This window comes from Grammomys surdaster, unplaced genomic scaffold, assembly GCF_004785775.1.
Source record: "Grammomys surdaster isolate TR1022 unplaced genomic scaffold, NIH_TR_1.0 1036, whole genome shotgun sequence".
Lineage (NCBI taxonomy): Eukaryota > Metazoa > Chordata > Mammalia > Rodentia > Muridae > Grammomys > Grammomys surdaster.
The window spans coordinates 1,254,629-1,277,507 of record NW_021605455.1 but is presented as its reverse complement, the minus strand read 5'-3'; the positions used below and the strand labels follow the sequence as shown (position 1 = coordinate 1,277,507).

The window sequence follows — 22,879 nt, the reverse complement described above, 5'->3', positions numbered from 1 at the left end:
CAACTTCATAGAGAACAGTTCTAGTGACTCAGACTGTTTCATAAACTCCTAACCACCAATAAAAAGCCTTTAGTATCAACTGTATTATCAACCATTCTCAAAGAGACAAGTATATACCATCTGAATAATTTTATTTTCCTCATACATACAAAAAGCAATTTCCAGAGAGAATTCTCCTTAAGACAGAGAGAACAGAGGAGTCCCAGCTACTTACCCAAGCTGTGATTAACAGGAGAGAGAGTCGTAGGAGACAGTTCAGCCGGAGAGCCTGAAATGGGGGAAGAAAGCTGACATTGACATTTCCCCAGAACTTACTATCAAGTAACAATAAAATGATTCTGACTGTTTCACCAATAATAAACACACACAGGCGTTATTTTAGTTTAACTCAGAGAGCTGCAACCCATGAGGTACAAAGGGTTAAGCACTGAATAACTTGTTTCTTTTTCATGGCATAGACTGACTTGTCTCCTTACCATCCAGGTCCCCCATCCAGAGCTCACTACTGACAGCTGTTTGTGTATCTTTCCAGAAGTATTCTATAAAATACATCAGCCAATATATTCCTATTTTGTGTCACTCCCTTTTTACAACCAACAGGACTAGTTGCAAGCATCTGTATGACTTATCTGTGTAGATGTTTCTCTATTGCTCGTCTATGTACCTGTATCAGCTGCAGCCTATTCATGGTCCCTAATGACAGGTGATTGTTTAAGAACCAAGTTGCAACTGATCAGTGCCAGTTTTTACAAGGAAGTACCAGGTCTAGGGGCTAGTGCCTTTCTAGTTTTGATAGATACTGGCTAAGTTATCATCCAAAAGGCGGTACCAATACACACTCCCACTAACACTATCAAGGTGTAACTTGGATGCTCAAGGTATGGATGAAAACATGGTCTGCACAAGTGCAGTTTTAGCTGGGATGATGGTGCATGCCTGTAAGCTCACATCCTGGGAGGATCCACAAGATCACAAGATAAGCCTGGGAAGATCACAAGCTCAGCCTCAGCTACAGAGCAAGGTAGAGATCAGCATGGGTAGGCTTTTTTGAGGCAAGGTCTCTGGCTGTCATAGAAGTTACTGTCTAGACCAGGCTGGCATTGCACTCAAGAGACCCACCTGCCCTTGTCTCCTCAGTGCTGGCTGGGATTCAAGGTATGCACTACTATGGCACTAATGGTCCTGTCTTAAGAGGACATTTCCATTTACACTTCTCGTAGTTTGCAATTATTTGTTTTACTGCAGTTTTGTGACTAACGTCTGCTCTTTTGCTGACTCTCTTGTCCTGATCATTTAGCCATCTTTAGGTGGCTCAGAATACAGTAAAAGTTAAAGTAATTAAGTCTTTTCACAGCCAGGGTTGCAGAGCATGTGGCCAGCTGTTTGGTGACTCGGTTCTAATTTTGATAACACAGCATTTATTGGGGCTCATGTCAGTTAAACAGAACAGCTTTGACAAGAGATACACTTGTCTGTATTGTACTAAGGGTTTTCCCACAGCAGGACACCTGCCTTTGAGCTGACACAGTAAATCAGAACTTCTCCAGCAATCTCAAGTAAAACTAATAAGAATTAGTAAACACAGGAGGACAGATACGAGGGTCTGAGACCAGACTTGTGGCAATTTACAAGGTTTATGTCATTTTCTACTCTGTAACAATTTCAGGTATATGTTCACAGCACATTTCTTAAGAGTTTAGTAGATTCTGTGAAATTTTAGCAAACAAATCTGTGAGCATCCTTTGTGAGGTTAACTTTAGTTCTTTATTGAAATTAACTTTACAAAATTCTGTTCTCCTAGAAATTTTTCCATTTTTTCCCATTTTGTTTAAATTTTCTCAATCTAATCCAGAAAATACAAGGCATAGATACACAAAATGAGAGGGAAAAGCCATAGAATCAAAATTTAAACTATATTTGCTATAAATGTTAAACACTCTTACAACAATCACAGTGAGCCCATGAGCAGCGTCCTCTCCGAGGTCAGCTCCAGCTGCAACTGTATGTGGCAGCTCACAGAGACTCAAGTGCACCATTCACCACTACAGCAGCACGGACAACAGCATGTGCATGACACAGGTAAAGCAGCAGTCACCACAGACATGGGTGGATCAGATACAGAACTAGCAATCACTATGTTTTAGAAAACAATTATATTAAACAATTAAGGTTTTTTGTTGTTGTTTTGTTTTGTTTTTCCATTTTGAAAAACCACTGGCAAACCACAACAGGTACAGATGAGAAATGTCAAAATATGCTTGGCAAGATGAACTGAAATTCACAGTATTTCCTGCAGCAGAGAGTAACAACTGGAGCGGGAGGAGCGAGCTGCTTTTAAGTATTTCCACATCTATGAAATACTCATTAGAAGTAACCAGCAAACTTGCTGTCTGTTAATCTTTAGATGTGGGAAAAAAAAAAGGCTTATTTTAAATTTTAAATCAAGTGACTAATTAACACAATCCTTTTAAAAAATACTGTTTTGAACAACTGATAACTGATCAAAGAACTGTTCCTATTATAAATGCTACTGAGGAGTCTGGCCCACCACAGCCTTCCACCCATAGGACAAGAAGTGCCCATCTTCACCTAAAGCATAGAGAGAAATACTCGTGTGATAGTATCCTTTGCTTACAAGTTCATGTATGTTTGTAGGGTGAGTTTCTCCGAAAGAGAGCATTGTGTGTTTTTTTTACATGTCAAAGTTCACTCCCAAAATGTTTAGTTCTACCAAGAACTGACAAGCTTGTATTTTTTTGCAGTATCACTGTGTGGTGACATTTGCCAAATTAACAGCCTTAAAAGAACAACTTTTTTATAATTGCTTTTGTTTATAAATAGTGCATTCTTATTTGTACCCACTTTTTAATTTTAATTATTGTCTTTTCTCTCACTTTTGACTTATACATTTTAAAATCTAAACCAGTTTCTAGAAATCATTTGTAAACACTTTCCCCAATGTTGGGATCTTCTTTAGTATATCTTTAAAGCTTCATTAAACTTCATTACAAAATACAAAACAAAAAAAACTCAATTTTTTAAAGAGTATTTTTAGAGGCACAGCATAATTGAGTATCAAGTACAAAGAAGTCTCATATCCCAGGCTCTCTGTCCATGATTCCCTTCCCCAAGGGTAGACATGCTACAACTGCTGAACATACTTTCATGTTTTGTTATCAAGAATCCAAAGTTTCTAACAAGGCTTACTCTTGTGTTTATTTTCTGTGGGTTTTGACAAATATATAATACAGTTCCTCCATGTTTACTCTCACATATATCAGCCTCACTGCCCTATAACCCTTCAAGTCTTACTGTCTTCAGAAGGTTTGCTTTTTCAGAATGTGAGACAGCTGGGGTTATATAGTATCTACATGGCCTTTACAGATCACCATTATTCATCTAGAACGTACCTAAAGTTTCACCACATCCTGTCATTTCTGACATTGTCCAGATGGACTACAAACACTTCCTCAACATCTTGGCTGTGTTCAAATGTTCTAAAATTATGAATCAAGCTGCAATCGGCTCCCGAGCTCACATTTTTGTGTGGAAGATGTAAGTTCACCTGAGTAAACACAGAGGAGCCAGACTCTGTATTGTGTGCCGAGTGTGGAGGCTATGCTACAGAGCCACAGTTCTAAGGAGTTGTGCTGAGGGTACAGAAGAGTGGTAATGGGCTTGCCTAGCAAGCATGAGACACTAGAATTTTCTATCGTCGTAATTAATAAATTGGTGAACAGAACTTTTTCAATCAGATAAACAACATATAAGATATTCAGTTAACATCCTTGATAGGGAAATATGCATGGATTTACTCTGTAATTATAAATAAATGTTATTTTATTAAAAAAAAACAAAACTAGCGTGCACAACATGTGTGTCAAGGTGCACATGGGAGGTCAGAGGACAGCTTTGAAGTTGCTTATCTCCTGCCCCTCATGTGGGCTCCGGGTACAGAACTGGCTTATAGGAAAATATGATAGGTTATTTTATTTTCTAGTTCTTTAACTTTAAAAGGACAGCGTGGCCTGGCATCATAGCACATGCCTATAATGCAGCAATTTGATAGGCTCATGTAGGAGGGCACCCGTAAGTCTGGGACTAGTCTGCTGGGTTTCGGGTCATCCTGTTATGAGGATGGCCCTTTATGACTGTGGTCCAGTCTCAAAGCTTTATAAAAAAAAAAAAAAGAAAAGAGAAATTAAACAGTAGAATACATTACCTATATAATTCATAAACTATTAAATTTAAGTTATATTAGTAATGCATTCTCAAAACCTTACTGGTTTTATATTAGCCAACGAATACTTGTATAACAGTACAAGTTGAATGGCTTTAAACTATTTCCTTTCACAGGTGTCAGCAGAGCCATGCTCTCTCCCAGGTTTCAGGTCATACCTGTATTGTAGGAACATACCTCATGTTGTTTAGCCATTCAAAATGTGGTAGACATCTGGGTTGTTCCCATTTGGAAATGATACATATAACGTTTATAACACAAACATTCTTGTACAAGTTTTACATGGACCTATTTAAATTCTCTTGGGTATAGATCTAGAAGTAAAACGATGGGACTATACAGCAATCTTATATTTAATATCTAAAGACCAACAAACTTACCTAAAATGATTATAATTACATTTTTATCGACAATATATGAGCACTCCAGTTTTTCCACAACCTCACTAACTGTTATAATCATGCACTTAATACAGAAGTGTGAATATTATTTCACTAGTGATCTTCACAAATTTACATGCTACCCACTTTCAAGACCATGGTAATGGCTACGACAGTGCAAAAACTAGTGTTCATTAACATATACTGAATGTCAAGGAGACTTAACTGCAAAGCCAAGTATCATGTGTATTAACACATGTAACATGCTATTTCAATGATTATTAGATTACCATCTATCTTTCTGTCTGTAACTCTTATAGCCAGACATAAATACTGGCCACAGCAAAGGCATCTAACATATGAACTGATGTAAAGCCCTCCCCTCCCCCTTCAATGCCAACCCAGTTAACAATCATTTAGATAGGCCAGAAGTGGTGGCTCAGACTCACGGCAAGTGGATCTGAGTTAGAGGGCAGTCTGAGCCTTATACAGAGTCTCAAGCCAGTTTGGATTACTGTGGTGGTTTGAGTAAGATGGGTCCTCCCACAGGCTCAAATATTTAAATGCTCACTCTTAAGTAGCCTTATAGGAAGTTCCCCTGTCTCTGCCTACGAATCAGTTATTACTCCAGCACCTGTCTGCATGCTGCCATGCTCCTTACTGCAATGACAAAAGACTAAACCTTGCTTACAAAGGCTGTAAAAGCAAGACCTCAACTAAATGGTTTCTTTTCTTTTTTTGTTTTGTTTTGTTTTTCGAGACAGGGTTTCTCTGTGTAGCACTGGCTGTCCTGGAACCCACTCTGTAGACCAGGCTGGCCTCAAACTCAGAAATCCGCCTGCCTCTGCCTCCCAAGTGCTGGGATTAAAAGCGTGCACCACCACCCGGCGCTTTCTTTTCTTTCTTTTTTTTTTTTTTAAAGATTTATTTATTTATTTATTTATTTTATTATGAGTACACTGTAGCTGTCTTCGGACACACCAGAAGAGAGCATCCAATCTCACTATGGATGGTTGTGAGCCACCATGTGGTTGCTGGGATTTGAACTCAGGACCTCTGGAAGAGCAGTCAGTGCTCTTAACCGCTGAGCCATCTCTCCAGCCCAAAACCAGGCTAGCCAATCACCGCAAATAATGCTTTAGCATTTTCTTTTCTTTCTTTTTTTTTTTTTTAAATCAGAGCTCAGGACCAAACCCAGGGCCTTGTGCTTGCTAGCCAAGTGCTCTACCACTGAGCTAAATCCCCAACCCCTGGCGCTTTCCTTTTTTAAGAGTAACCTTGGTTATGATTTCTCTTCAGAGCAATAAAACAGTGACTGTGACACTAACTAATCCTTAAGGTTGGACAGGTTGAATAAATCACACTAGACAGTGGCATTAAAGCACTCACATGGGTACCCTTACTTGGTTTCCTTGGGTTATAGAATTTATCAATTAACAAGTAGTGTAAAGCTCCGAGGTATATAATAATATATGCTGAACTTTCCCAACACTGGATATAATAGCTAATTATCAGAAACTAATCAAAATTAGACCAGGAACAAGGTATTTTATGTAAATACTTTACTATAATTCAGGCTTCACTATTAAGTTAAAGACACACAGAAATGTGGGTCCCCCTATTCTATTCTCAATTCCTCTTTACAAACCTGTTACTAGGGTGATCATGGTTTTTCATGGGGTAATTAAAACTTTAAACAGCAGCATAGAATAGTTGGAAAAAAAAAAAGGCCTTGAGAACTTTCAGGTTTTCACTTAACTCTAGTAAGAGAAACATCTACCAACCGCACAAAGTCATACACATTCATAATGACCGTACAGCCTCATCTGATAGTTCAGATACTGCCAAGATGGGAGGTTTGCATTCTGGGTACATTTCTCAACTTTTCTAAATTCAGGATGCCAACAAACATCGCTCTTGACACAACGGTGCTCTTCCTCACACTGTGATGGGTAGCTGTTAATGTGGACATGTGCCTGCCACAGTGCATGTGTGGTGGTCGAGAGACAACTTACAGGAGCTGATTCTCTCCTTCTGCTTTGTGGGATCTGAGGACCAAACTCAGGTTGTCAGAGTTGCAGACATCTTTAGCCACTGAGCCCCCACACTCAAGTTTTATCCTCACATATTCTTGATGTGCGGTTGGCGGAATCTAGTGGCATGCTCTGAGACCACAGAAGACCAGATCAATGGCTAATGACTGAGAAGTTCGTACTTACCTGTGTCCATACTTTGGTTCAACTGTTGGTCACTTGTTTCTCCATCTTCACTGATATATCCAGGTGGTGGTGTTTCTAGAAAGTTTAGAATGAATCAAGTATAGTTGATTTCATTTCTGCTTTTTCTCCTAGCTACCAAATACAAGCAATGAATCACTTAGAAAACCAAAAAAGTATGTATCACCATAAAAAGCAAAATTGAGTTTGCAGTTGAAGCTCTAATTCACATTTTGCAAGTGAATTGATAGCACGGCTTGTAACATAATCCAGCTTCCTTGGCATATTTTTTTAGACATTATTTACCACCTGGTTCATGTGTATATATTCTGGAACAACACCCAAAAACCTAACTTCATAGATGCCTCTCATACGATTCATAGACACTGGTATTCTCATTAAAAACAAAAAAACCTAGTGGACATCAGGCATGGACGGACACACAGCTCTGATTTCAGACTACACCAATTTTATCTAGAGGTTACAGTAACATGACTCAGGACTGAGCTAGCCTGGATTCTACCTGAAAAAGCTCCCACCTGCCCTGCTCAACTTCCTACCTGCTTAATAATTCTAAATGCTTAAAGCAGAAGATAGACATAAATTACTGAAAACTTAGGATTCTAACATTATTTCCAATACATTTTCTGAATAAAAGGTATATATACTCAAGAGGCGTCTGTACAGCGGAGTAAATTTCAAAGAAAATAATAAGAGCATACATGCAATTTCATCATTTGTGATTTTAAGGGAAAAAAGTACAAAAGATACTCAACAGCGTACCATTTTCAATTTTTAACAACTCTAAATAATGCAGGCACATGACATAAAAAAAGATTCTGATATCAGTCAATGGGGAGAAGGGCACCTTAAACCCCAGCATTTGGAAAGCAGAGGCAGGAGGGTCTTTGTAAGTGCGAGGCTAGCCCGGTCAACATAGTAAGAACCTGTCTTTAAAAAAACCAAATGAACAAACAAGCAGACTGCCCCTAAATTCTCATTAGAAGTCAATGTAGCAATATGACTAATGCTAAAATTTTTAAAGTTATTTTAATATAACCAAACAATAAAGAAATAAAAACAATAATTCACATCATCATATACTATTTTAAAGATTAAAATTAAGAAAATTTAAGATCTGCCAGTCTAAACATCAGTGTTTCTAAGTTCTAAGATGGAGAAAGCTAAACTTTAAGACACTTTATCTCATTTTATCTCTTCATCTTCCTCCATAATTTACCTATGAATTGATAATAAACTATTAGCATTTAAAAAATTGTTAACAGATCTTTCAAGAGGCTAGAGGAATATCAGTAGTTAAGAGCAGGTATTATTCTTACAAAGAACCAGAATTCAGTTCCTAGCATCCACATCATGGGACTCAGCTCCAGTGAATCCAATGCCCTCTTCTGAACTCTGTGGTCACCTGCACTCACACACACATGGACACATAAATAGTATGTATAATTTTAAATAATAAAAATAAAGATTTTGAAGAAAATTATTTTGAAATGGAGCAAAAGTAAATTCTTTGGTTTTGCTGTCACTGGCAGCTGACAGTGTCCAGAAAAACAATTGGTATATTTTTATTTCTAATTTGCTACTTTATGAAACATTAATTTTTTTTTTTTTTTTTTTTTTGAGACAGGGTTTCTCTCTGTAGCCCTGGCTGTCCTGGAACTCACTCTGTAGACCAGGCTGGCTTCATACTCAGAAATCCACCTGCCTCTATCTCCCAAGTGCTAGGATTAAAAGTGTGCACCATCAAAGCCATTAATATCTAAATAGTTAAAATAAAGAAAAAACGTAAGTCCAAATTCTTAATATGTGAAGACAAAGCATTCTGAGTATTGCTATTGCAATTCTCTAGTGTGGGTCTCAGTGTACTCCCACTTTAATTTGTTAGCATTATGGAGTGACAACAGGTGCCACATGAAAGACTTAAATCCTCCACTTTCGAAAAGAGGCCCAATTCTCCCAAAAAAGGAAACATTTCATTTTATGATTCTTCTCTCCTTCATCTCACTCCACTGTACTAGGATGCTCCTATCTCCTCTTCCTTGCTAATATCACAAAAATGTTCTCTACACCATCACCTGGGGCTAGAGGGGGTGGCATAGGACAGGGATGCCCTTAAATTGAGTCTCTTGGCCTGTTGCAATGGTGCCTGCCGTTAATTCCAGGACTCAGGAGGTAAAGGCAGGATCTTTGAGTCTGATATATACAGATATATAGATGGAGTTCCAGGACGAGCAGGGCTACACAGAAGAACCCTGTCTCAAAAACAAACAAACAAAGCACAATAACAAAATCTTAACTATTTAAAATAAAAGGAGATGAGGCAGGCAGAGACTCAGAGACACTAAAAATCCAGACTACAATTAATTCCTAAATTAGTTTCTGTTAGTGGAAACGCAACGAAATTGTAGGTAAGAAAACTAACAGAACAGTAGTTGTTTTTCCTAGAAAATAGTAAGAACTACAGGGTTGGTACTGAATTGTGAACTATTACTAGGCCACAGAAAACAAGAGACTAGAGCAGAAGGTGAGTGGGCAGTGTCCCCTCACAGCATGGCTACCTGAGTTCAACCCTTGCCTTCATGCAAGGATGGAAGTGGATAACTGAACCCACAAAGCTCTGACTCCTTTCACTTGTGCACACATATTCCAAATACTCTGCAAACAAAATTTTTACAAAATTTGAGAACTATGCAGTTGAATCTGGTCAGTTTTCATTAGAAGACCCAGGAGAACCATAATTAAACATGTTCTATTTTTTCAATGTGTTGTTTATGTATAAAACTAAAATGCTATATGTACTAAATATTCAATTACCTTAAGCATTACCAAATTACTCATGAAAAAATGATTACTTAAATGTCTGCTTGTATTTGTTCCAGGGATGTTTTTCTTTTTTCTTCTTTTTTTGTTTTTTCAAGACAGGGTTTCTCTGTAGAGCCCTGGCTGTCCTGGAACTTACTCCTTAGACCAGGCTGCCTTGAACTCAGAGATTCGCCTGCTTCTGCACCCCCCACCCACAACACTAGGATTACAGGCTTGCGCCTCCACTGCCTGGCCAGGGATGCTGTTCTTAAACCATACACTACACCTAGGCTCTGCGCTTGTCTCTACCCCAACAGCTGTAACAACTTTACAAGGGCCTTTTTCTACTTCTCATAGGACTTTGTTTAAAGCCACTGCAAAATAAAATGTAAACCTTTATAATAAAATAGTATAGCTTAATTTTATAATACATTTTAATATAATAATAAAAATATTTTATGGAATAAAAATAAAAACAAGCCATTTAATGTATGGAAAGCAAAATAATCACCCCACAAATCAGACTTTTCTGTCCAAAGTCAAGAGCACCCTGAAAATGAAACCACATTACTAACACTTGGGCATTTGTTACAAGATTTCTATTTACCTAAGTTTTAAGAGACTCTCAAGGCAAAAGTACCTGGGATGTAATTACTCTGTGGCTCAATTCCTGCTGGGAAATTTGTGTTTTCTGGAATGGAGTGGGTGTAGTCATCCAGAGGTGGCAGTTCTGTTAGAATCTCTGTGTGCCGAGGCACTAAGACTGGAGGCAAGACTGTAAGAGTTAAGGAGATCTGTGTTAGTGGCACGGGGGTAAGCGAAGGGGCTTTTACTCAGAGCTTTCATAGGGGAGAAGGCAGAAGCTCACTTTTCAGTCTGGGCACACCTATCTAGTATTACGACACTAAAGAACTGACAAATCTGATCATGGAGTTGATTTACATAATTTACCATTTAACTCTCCAAATTCATGTTTATTCATTTTGGGTAACAATATGACTCTATCAGTACTATATTATCATAAGAATTTATAGCATTCCATTAGAAATGGTGAGGGAGCCCAGGTGGTGGCACAGGCCTTTAATCCCAGCACTGGGAAGGCAGACAGATTTCTGAGTTCAAGTCCAACCAGGTCTACAGAGAGAGTTCTAGACAGCCAAGGCTACACAGAGGAACCCTGTCTGAAAGAAACTGGTGAGGGAAAACGGGAAAATGTCTTCACGAAAGTGGACTTAAATTTTTTTTCTAATAGTATGATTTTTTTTTTAAGGTTTTAAGCCTATTAGTTCACTAAACAAATAGTCCTACTATAAGGTTCACTAAATTACTTGTATAAAAATGTTGTCATTCAAGTGCTTCTGAAAGCACTTAAAGAATAGAATGTTGGAAGCAGGTTGTGTTACAGAGACATGGGTAGCTCTCAGAACAGCATATCTGAGGGACTTCCTAGATATATACCTGTTGTCCAACTAAGTATGCTCCCAAGAGACTTGTCCCTTTTCCAAGATACCTTTTTTCATAAAAGTTTAAAAACTAAAAGAACATTTATAACTTCTACCAAATAACATGCTCAATTTAACGTAGTTTATTAGAATTTTATATTAAAACTTCCGTGAGACATAAGGAATACTAGCCTTCAGTCATCCTTTTAGTTTAAAAACAGAAAAACAAAACCAAAAACCATCTACAGTTTTCCTACCTGGTGTCTCAACTCTCTGGTAGTGGTAAGGATTTACACATACTTCATCTTTTTTCAGATTAAAAGCATATTCACAGTTTTCGATTGCCTTGAGCTCATGATGACTGTGAAGGTCCGGCCAGCGCCATAGCCGGCAATATATAACATGTGGCAACCCTTTCCGATGTGAAACCTGAAGACGGCCATCAAGAGACCTATATGGAAGCAAGGGGAAAAAGGAGGGTACTTTTAAAAGGAGTGACTAGGTGTCATCAACAGGGCTAAGTTAACACACTAAGAGGATATGAAGGAGAACACAGCCATTGAGTCAGCTTTAGTGATGATACCCAGGAGGACACAACCTGGTGTGGATTGAGCAAGCAGCGCCACTTGCGCCTGTCCCCTATCGGTGTACATATAACAACTCGCATGCCAATGCAAGGGTAGCCTTGTATGGCAAGTGGTCTACACAGGGTTATGTGGCTATACTTGAGAACTTCATCAACATCCATTTATAAAAAGCTAAACTCTTTCAAAAGCATTAATTCTGAAGGCAACTGGTTGTCAAAAAAAGGAAGTAGTATGAAAATGGCAAATATCAACAATGATGTGACAGTAACTTATTCAGACTAATGTAACTTGTTATTTAAGTGTGACTCTTGATATCTGGGGGTTTATTTATGTGGCTCACACAGAAATGCAGATGGTGATGAAATGGAATGGACAAATACCAATATGTTTAAGAGAGAATGAAGTGATTTTAAAAAAACATGACAGAAAAACAAGTTAGCCTACTGTTAACTGTGATGTAAGAGGTTCATCAAATACATACTAGTGTAAAGATGAGCTTTAGATATGATAACAAGAAATTTAGAAAAAACTAGTTATGTATCTACTTAAAAATTAGGCCAGTAATGAATGTATCTAATATTGGACTACAATGAGTATATAGTTATAAGAAGGTCTTATTCTTAATGGGACACAATAATTTAATGATTCAAAACTAAAATTGCATTGACCAAAACATCAGCTGAAACATTAACATATTTTTAATACTGGCACGCAAATACTTTACATGCTATGCCTTACTCACAGTGCGTTAACATCCTAGGCAAAAGTTACACTACACACCCCAGTCGAGCTCTTCCACAGCGCACCCTCCCACACAGTCTCTAGGGTCCCATGGAGGGCAGAATATTCACCTGGTTTGTTCAGAGAAGCTGTAAAGGCCTGTTGTGTCCCACTGATCTACCGTATTTGCTGTACTCAGTCCCCAAATTTCAGAGCAAGTGCTGTGCATAAATTGAAAAACAAAAAGTTGATGTGAACATGGAAGCATGGTTATTCAAAATACCATGATGCAAAGCATGGAGAATGTACAGAATACTTCCTTCACCCAGAAAATATACATAGCTTCACCCATAACGGGTCAGTACTGGCCACTATATTTTCTATATGAAGGAAGCCAATAAATGGAACATGTGACTCCAAATAAGTTATGATTATGTTTTTTATATGTGAACACCAATGCTCGCTAACCTAATGAAATCATACCTATAAACGTCCTTGCCAATTTCTATTCAAAGAGTTCATCCTATGCCATCAACCTCATTAACGGGGCTTCATTTCATTATTCAGTTTTAAAAAACAACAAAAATCACTTCAATTAACAACTGTCAACTGGTACTTTTCATATAGAAAAGGTCTAGCTAAAAGCAACACTTATCATCTGGATGTGATAGCACACACCTGTAATCCCATCGTGTGGAGGGTGGAAACAGGAGGATCAGTTCACTGCTTGTCTAAACTAACCCAGTAAATTCAAGGCCAGCCTGGTCTATGAGATCCTGTCTCAAAATAAGTAATTAAACAAACCAGACACATCCACAGTTAGTATTTCCAGGTTATCTGGTTGTAATACTCAAATTTCATTTATTGAAAGCTGTAATTGCTTTCGTGCCACTATTTATAAAGCACAAAATAACATAAACTAAAGTTATTTTAATATAACACATCTTAATTTTTTTCCACATCTCTTTCCATAACATAGTCAGATCAAAGGTAATTCACTCTATTTCCCCTGAACTACAATCTCATTTCAAAGTAATAACTGGCCTGTGGGTAAAGGAAAAACTTTAAAACAAACCTTCAGAATGGACCTTCTGATTGCCTTGTCTCTTGTCTATGAAGCTGTACTTTTTAAACCAGTCAAATAAAAATTTGAGACTCAATTTTACTTCTCACATATTACCAAAGACAATAAAATTTGAGGAAAAACAGGAATATTTCTAATAACTTTTAAGAATAAACAACTGATTAAATTTCACATTTGCTCACCATTTGTAAGCTAGGTGGATCAATAAAGAGCAACAAGAAAGCAAGTGCTGGTTAAAATACAGTCTACTGCAGCGGCTCTCACCCTTCCCAATGGTACAGCCCTTTGATACAGTTCCTTCCTCATGCTGTGCTGACCCCAACCACAACATTATTTTCACTACTACTTCATAACTGTAAGTTTGCTACTGGTATGAATTGAAATGTAAATACCAGTGTTTTCTAGTGGTCTTAGGTGACCTCTATGAAAGGATAGTTTGAGGATTTCCTCAAAAGGGTTGTAACCCATAAGTTGAAAGCAGCTGTCTAGACTGATCCAGGACCCTTAAAACAGCTAGCCAGCTACAGGGCACTCCTGATTTTTAGAGTACACAGTAACTGGAATTGAGCAGTTCCTGGGAAGGAGAGAGAAAGAAAGAAGAGTGGGGCAGAGGGAGAGGAAGAAAAGGGCTAGGAAAGGGAAAAGAGCACACTTGGACATTTCCCTGAGCTGCTCCATGTTTTACACAGTGTCACTTGACAGAAAGAAAAGAAAAGAAAAGAAAAGAAAAGGAAAGGAAAGAAAAGAAAAGAAAAGAAAAGAAAAGAAAAGAAAAGAAAAGAAAACAAAACAAAACAAAACAAAACAAAACAAAACAAAACAAAACAAAACTACACTGAGGCTCTCTTCAGATACACCAGAAAAAGGCTTCAGATCGATCCCTTTACAGATGGTTGTGAGCCACCATGTGGTTGCTGGGAATTGAACTCAGAACCCCTGGAAGAGTAGTCAGAGCTCTTAACCACTGAGCCATCTCTCCAGCCCCAACAGTCTCACTGTTTAATAGCATATCACCATACTATGAAAAGCAAAAGAGGCCAAGAAATGAGGGTAATCTAGACCTTCCTCCTGTGACTCTGAACTGAGTTGTGGCTGATTCTTTCTTTGAAACAATGTAAGGAAAATAACAACAGATAACTGGAGGCTACTCTGTCATGGTATTAGGAAAAACATTTTCTCAGAGAACAGGAGAACCAGAATCTAGGGCACAAAGCATGTAAGCTGTACTCCCCTGGGCCTGAAAAAAACCCAGGAATCAAGAACAAGGTAGGAAAGGGAATGCTCCAGATGTGATGGTACAGATCGCAGCCTGGCCGCCATCATGCCACCATGCAGCTCAGCTTTCACTTGCTATAGCCCTCAAACTGGAAAGACTGTTTACAAATGTTAATTCTAGCTACTAAAGCGTCTGCTTGTTTGTTTTAAACGTAGCTCAGGCTGGCTTGAAACAGACTGCTGTTTCAGCCTCCCAAGTGCTGGATTATGGTTATGCATCACCACACCCAGCCAGAACACTTCAAAAACAGATCCACTTTGTAACAGCACCTACTAAACAACTAGTAAGTATGTGTAATTACTAAAGAAACAACTTTAACAAAACTAAACACAAAGCACAGGAAGAGAAACATGCCCCTAATTCACAGATTTTACAATCTAGACAAGATTCTCTAAGTATATAACACATAATAAGAGCCACAAGAAGGCCCAGGAGAGACTGGTCCTACCAGATTGAGAAGTACACCACAAGTCGGCCTGAGTTCACAAGCACGCAGACACAAGGACATACTAACTCAAAGCAAACTGCTTCCAGTGAAGTCCAGGAGCTTCAGTTAGGTCAGTTTTCCTTAAACCACAGCTCTGACCAACCAATTATTAAAGTATTTACAGATAAATAGAAAGAACCATGCAATGTGAAAGGTGTTGACTTGCGGATGAGAGCTCTATTCTAACACTTTTTACTTGAGGGCAGTCCCCAACCTCAGGGATTCAGGACAACTGGAACGCATGCATAAAATTGTAGTTTAACTGTAAATAAAAGAGCCACCGGGGAGAAATCTTCAAACAACAATGACCTCTGCCCAAATCCTTGGCATGTGGATAGGCTGTGGGGGTTGATAAAACCAGCACTTGGAAAAGTGCAAAGCTCTGAGAATGCAGCCTCTGCAACAGCAGAAGTCAAGCCTAGATAGGGAACTACTAGACTCCTAAAGCAAAGCTCACTCTTCAGAGGGTGGACGATGCTGTTTCACATAACTAGTAAACAACTAAAAGCCAAACAATAAAAAGTAACAGAAACAACTGGATGACAGCTTTAAAGTAATTTATGATATGTTCCTGAAATTATGAACAGATCAGGAATCTCAACAAATATAAACTACAAAAATGCTAAAACTGGAAATTACAAACTCTGAAATAAAGAGCCCAATGGCCAAAGAATGTATCAGTAAATTTATACATTAGCAGAAATGATCTAACCAAGAAGAATAAAAGACTCTCAACAAAATGAAGCCATAGTTATGTGTGCAGTTGTATAATACAGAGGAAAAAAAATTTAAAAAAAAAGACTGAAATAAATTACTGGCTGGGGAAAATGGCCGGAACATTTTCAAGCCTTAAAACATTCCAACTTAATAAAAAACTAAACTGAAACACCCAAGAGGCCTGGTGAACACCAAAGAATTTAAACTACCTAACGAGTTATGACAGGCACTGTCTTCTCTTAGAACCTTTTGGTACAAATCTTTCCCAACTCTCTTGAGTGCCTCTAAAGACCCTCAGGCAGACAATTCCTCTGAAGGCCCCACTCCTACTCCAGAAAAAAAAAAAAAAAAAAACAGTCCCTACCCTGAGTAAGTACCAAGTTAGCACATGGAGGAGCCACTTGTACTGACACCAGTGGATCTTCTATTAGAGACTGGGGTCTCTATTTTTCTTCCTTTAATGCTCAGTCATCTCAAGACAAAACTGAAACCACACCTTCCCTCTCTGTGGAAACTACAAACTAACAGCTATTCTTACTGCCTTTACAACCTTGTCTGCTTTATTTTGGCAGCAGTCTAGGAAGAACAAACCATTACATGCAGAGACAGCAGCACAATATCCCTTAAGAAACAATGGAAGTTTGAAGACAATGCAACATCTTTATGCAAGGAAAAGAAAAGAACTTTTAACTCACAAGCCCATAAACAAGCAAAGTAGCCTTTGCAAAGTCAAGACACAACTATGTTCTGAGGACCAAAAACTCAACCAACTTGTTTCTAGCAGACTTTGTAGAAAATACTACCAAAAGAAAATAAACACTTCAAGATTAAAAAAAAAATAACAGAAGAAAATCCAATATCATGAAAAAGTTAAAAGCTAAAAATGTTAATTTGTAAATATAAAAGGTGGTATTTTACTTTCTTATAATTTCTAAGAAAAGGGGGCTGTAGAAAAATTTGCAACCTAAAGAACACATGAATGTAAGTTTTAGACAACAGTAGATAAACAGCATTGTAAAAGCAACTGCTTCATTGCAAAACAAAGGATGCTATTATAATCTAAAGAGTAGCCAGAACTAAGACAACTAACGCCAAAAGGAAGACCAAAAAAAAAAAAAAACCAAAGAGACACGACAGAAGAAACACAAAGAACCACATATAATAACAGACAACAAAGCCCAAATGATATTTAAATCCAGCCACAGCAACAGTAATTAACATTAATATTCCACTTCTAAGGAAAGGTATATAAAAATGATGTATTTTAAATAAAGAACAGTTTTTGATGAACTGTGTCTACACAGGCAGTGTTTAATGAACAGTAGAGTACTATCAGAAACAATGGTTGGCAGAACATAGAAACGATGCAGGCAGTTTGGGAATGAGGACCAGATTCTTGCCCTTGGCCAGGAAGCTGGAAATATCCTTGGTCTTGTCCTGGCTGGAAGCCAAAAATGGTGTAAGTATTTGGGGATTTACACTGACCCCTAGTCTAGTTTCTAAATAATTTTGAGACTCAATTCTTGAGGGGGAACATTACAAGGATTAACAGCTTTGGGAGACACTGAGGATGGGACATCCTTCCTCAACCTTCCATTTTCCTATAACACTACAAAGGTAAATATCATAACTGCACCTCCTTAACAACTCCCCGCAACCCCCTCAACCCCGGTCAAATGAATGGAGTATATGCATCCCTGTGTAACAACATGGCATTCCAACCTACTTCAAAGATTAGATAGTACATACTATTGTCTTTTCTCTTAAGAATTAATCCAGTTGAGTTTGTAAATCACCTGGCTGGAAGTCCACTTGAGAAAAGCTGATTTATCTGAGGACATGACAGATGAAAGAAGGGGCTAGAGAGCTACAGCTCAGTGATTAGTACTTGTTGCTAGTACAGAATGCGTAGATTCAGTTTCTGGCTCCCATACAGTGGCTTACAATCAATCACCTCTAAATCAAGCTCAGGGAATCAGACACCATCTTTCGAACTCCGAGGGCACACACAGTACATACACATATATGTAAGAAAAACACTCATATACATAAAACATATATACAGACACACAGACACACAGACACACAGACACACAGACACACAGACACACACACACACACACACACACACTGAGCAACGTGCTTGTCATCCCAGGAAACCCTTCCTCCATGAAGCCACTTGCAAAGCTTCCACCATGCAGTGCCCTGGGACTGGCGCTCTTTCCTATTACCCAGGAAAGTATAACTTTCCCTTTTCCTTTTTTTCCATCTCCTTTCTCTTTCAGATACTGGCCAAAGCATGAGCATGCTGTTCTGAGGTCCTTAGGGCTTTTTCACTTTCTCTGAAGCCCTTCCCCTCTTCTGCATCCATGTGGTTGCTTGCCAAAACCCACTGCTTTTTTCAGTCTTATATAAGGGGAATCTTCTCTCCCACCTTCTCCCGGGCAATTACCAGGACAGTTTTCCTTTCTCTGAAATCCTAATAAAAGTGTTCTTGAGCTTCCTTCTAAGTATATCTATAAGTTCCTTACTGACAAGACTTAGAATCCAAGAGATAGCCTCTAAATTCCATAACAATAATATTTAAGACTAAAAATAAAATATTTAAGACAAAGATTAAAGAAAAAAGACATAAGACACTAACAGTCCTGAAAATATCTAAAGTCGGATCCAAGATACATGTTGGCTGGGGATATAGCTGAGGGCAGGGTGCTCTCTATCCTGTAGGATGCCACTGTTCTACTCCTAACAGGTACCATAAGAAGAAAAAGGGGTAACAAAACAGGAAGCAAACCTGACAGATCGGTAAGAAATCAATATGGGAACAATCTCAGTAATTCTTTAAATAGACAGGACAAATACACCCTACTCACCTGCAAGTCACAGAAGACCTGTACAATGTTAACAAATTCAAGTATACACAAAGTATTTGCACAAACACAGGGGTAGGGGGAGGCGAGGTGGTGCAGGACTGTAATACCAGTTATTGAGGAGTCTGAGGCAGGAGGATTCCAAGTTGAATACCATGTCAATTTTGTGAGAATTAAAAGGAAGGTTGGGACACAGCTTAGTGGTAGAGGTGCTTGCTTGAATGAGGAAGGAAGCCGGCCATGGGCTCAATCCCCAGTACTCAAAAAGGAAGGACCTGGGTTCAATTCCCACTCATTTAGAAAAAAAATCAAATTGATGTTTTAAAATTTTACAGAAAATGATGTGAGACCAGCATTGGATAGCAGGTCCTACTTGGTACAACAAAGAAAGGAAAATTAAAAACAAAAACTGTAGAAAAGGAAGAAATATTAACTGCTTTATTGGGACTAATACCTACACTTTATACAGAAATCCTAGGGTATCTATGAAGATCTTGTACAACACACTAGTAAACTGAGCAATGTTATAGGATATAAAAAGCAAATGATAAAATCCCCTGTATTCCCAATATCCCAGCAATAAATTAAGTATAAAAAGGTAAAACACTTAGAAAAAGATTCAACAAGACACATAAGACTTCTTTAGCAGCAGCCAAAAAGACAGACATTTTAAAAAGCTGTAAATATACACTGCATTCTCAGATAAAATGACTCCATATCATGATGCCTACTTTTCTTTAACATGGTCCATGTCTTTCATGTCTTCCCAATTTATTATAGCCATTATCTTTGCAAAACACTTTTGTGACACTGCAGTTGATGAAATTATTCTAAAGTATATGAAAGTGCAAAGAATTCCAATGTGAGGCTGTGTGGTGAGACTGAACCCAGGGTCTTACCTGCTAACTACACTGTACTAGTGCACTAGGGAAGCACTCTGCCTCTCTGCCACCCCACCCCAGCTCTCCCAGGAGTCTGAATACCAGTAAGAGTGATATACTGATGATCTCGGAAATAAATATTCTGTTGGCTGAAAGAAGCTCAGCAGTTAAGATTAGCTATTGAACGGATTCATTTACATGAAGTTCTACAAGGGGCAATACACTGAAGTCAGTTCAAACACTGCTTAGCAGCAGACTCACTGGGAAGAACAGTCCAGGTAATAACAGTTCATATGGCGCACTGGTGCATTCACCTGACAAACCTAATTTGTCTGAACACATGATACACACACTTCAGATATGAAAATTTTATAAGGTTAAAAAAAAAAGCCAGAAATGATGACCTATGTCTGGAATCTAAGCACCTGAGACACTAATCTAAAACAAGGCCTAGATCCAGTTCAAGCCAGGCTGGACTATACAGTAGGTTTACTATGTAGTAGGTTTATTCTCAGAAACAGAAGCAGGAACATCTCTTACACTAAATTTCATTTCTATACATTTAAATGACATTACAGGAAATCAAAAAGAACCTGGTGTATAATAACAAGGGGTTTGCAACTACTACAGATAACAAAAGGAATGTATAAAAAAGACTTGCAGAGTGAAAATAAAGTATCCTAAACAAACAGGTTTTGTTGTTGTTTCTATTTTGTGGTACTGCAGGACTGAAAGTTTTATCATCTCTTAACAATGATAGCAATGCCCCAAACACATTAACTCTACATTCACTGTTTGACTGCCTAACTTCAGGACATTTGTAAAACAGCTTAGCTTCTGAAAATTATACCAGAAGAAATGGTCTACTGACTTCTAACTAAATTTAACACTGCATATTAATGCAATTTAGAAAGAATACTGCAATATGTTGAAATAAGATGTCCTTGCATTACTACGAAGCCAGATGAGCAAGCACTGTTGTGTTTGCATCTAATGCAAAGCCACACAAGTCCTTTGTATGGAATAGTTTCTCTAGAACAAATGATCACATGTGGATTATATAGCTTTTTGTGTCTATATTCACCGTGGGGGGGGGGAACGTATAGAGAAAAAAAATAGAACATCTATTAAAATTCTAAGGACACAAACATGACAACCATATTCATCAGCATATGTACGTACTAATTATCACTGCATGCACAAAATTATTTAGCAATAAACTCGAAAGAAGTCCTTATCAAATTTCCCTATTAATCGCATTTACAGGAAGTACTATAACTAGCACATTTACATTCTTCCTAGGCCTACATAATGGCTCAGTAGAAGAAGTACTTGCCATAAAAGCCTGCTGACTTGAGTTCAATCCCTACATGCACAGGTGTCCAACTACGTAATCCCAGCACTGCTAAGGTGAGACGGGAGGGTAGAGACTGAAAAATCTCCTGGAAAGTCCCAAACCGCAGGTCAGGTAGCCTGGAACATGCAGCGGCACAGTAGACCCTGCTTCAACCAGGTGGAAGGAAAGAACTAACTCCTGAAAGTTGTCAGACATCCACACTGTGGCATCTGTGCTCACAGCACACCCACAGCCACCCACCAAACAAACAAGAAAACATTACAAGTTTTTTATTCATCCAATACCATAAGCTTACATTTGAAGCTCAATTTAAAATTCAAATCTAGCACAATTTATACGATGTATCCTAGAAGACATATTCTATACACTAACATTTTGTACTTCATTTCAAATATCTACAAATGTTTATATTCATATACTTTTAATTTATGCATATACATATTATTGAAAACTAAAAAGCAACTGTTACAACTCAGTTCAAGAAAGCACTCACTTGGCTCTGGACCTCTGTATACAAACTTGCTATACTAACACTGAAAGCCAGCAGGAAAAGTCTCAGGTTTCAGGCCAGCCTGAGCTACAAACTGAGGTCTTCTTCCAAAACTCTAAGGGCTAAGGATATAGCCCAGTTGTTGCATGTTTACCTAGCATGTGTAAAGATCTTGGGCTTAATTTCCAGTACTATATATAAACGGAAAAGAAAGACCAGGACAGGAGAGAAGTAGTCAAGCCTTTTATCTAGCACTCAAAAGGCAGATGTAGGTGGAGTTGAGTTCAAAGTTGGGGAGGTAGTCGGGGAGAGGACAAAAGAAAAGAAAAACGAGCACCAAATTTGGGCAAAAGAAGACACAATCCCCAGAACCCAATGAATCTTTAAACTATTTTTACTATTCATGTTATCTGCATGGTATACAACAGTAAACAACTGTTGTTTGACTTATTTGTTTTTTATAACCTTTGTCAAAAGAGAATGTTTCGGGGGCTGGAGAGATGGCTCAGTGGTTAAGAGCACTGACTGCACTTCCAGAGGTCCTGAGTTCAAATCCCAGCAACCACATGGTGGCTCACAACCATCTGTAATGAGATCTGATGCCCTCTTCTGGTGTGTCTGAAGACAGCTAAAGTGTATTCATATATAATAAATAAATCTTTAAACAAAAAAAAAAAAAGAGAGTGTTTCTTCTGCATATCCAAGTGGTTAAGAATATAGGGTATGCCATGGAAAAATTAAAGAAGGTTGAAAACTGAGCAAATTAAGTGGGTTAATCAATTAGAGAAAACAAGCTTCACTTGAGACTCTAGCTCTTGATGAGTGATATACTCACACAATATGGACTTGTAGGAAAGAATCTGCAACTAAAAAGCCATAATTATTTCTACTGATGACAAACCAATCCTTTTGCTTTTAAGTATCTAAAAGTTTGCATTTTGGATAACACAGGAATCAAAGATGATCATAGTAACAAAAAGCTTCCAAACTGAATATTCTACCTGCCACCACACTACACAAAGGGTAAGAAGACATTGATAGACATCGAGAGACATTGGGGGGGGGGGGCGCTGGGGGGGGGGAGAGACAGACAGCACACACACGATTGCACAACAGCACCTTGGGAGTTGTTTTCCCCTGAGCTATGTTGTGACACCTGCTGACACCAAAGGACAAACAGGCGTTAGTCCTCTCCACTATTTTTTTTTTTCCTGCAACAAGATGCCTCAGACACTAACAGATCTGGCCACTAGCTTCTGGAGATTCTCCTGCCTCCACCTCCCACCTCCCACCTCCCACCTCCCACCTC

General features: G+C 38.4%; 1 protein-coding gene across 3 annotated transcripts in view; it reads right to left on the bottom strand.

Annotated features, from left to right (window-relative positions):
• Smad2 (SMAD family member 2) overlaps window positions 1–22,879 on the bottom strand; it is a 68,342-nt gene that overhangs the window by 6,924 nt on the left and 38,539 nt on the right. For all 3 annotated transcript variants that reach the window (XM_028783200.1, XM_028783198.1, XM_028783199.1), the window contains exons 3-7: window positions 12,540–12,629; window positions 11,359–11,552; window positions 10,300–10,434; window positions 6,840–6,914; window positions 215–268 (exon numbers count right to left, since the gene is read on the bottom strand). In XM_028783200.1, the coding sequence (XP_028639033.1) occupies window positions 215–268; window positions 6,840–6,914; window positions 10,300–10,434; window positions 11,359–11,552; window positions 12,540–12,629 (548 nt within the window). The remainder of the gene's footprint in view (window positions 1–214; window positions 269–6,839; window positions 6,915–10,299; window positions 10,435–11,358; window positions 11,553–12,539; window positions 12,630–22,879) is intronic.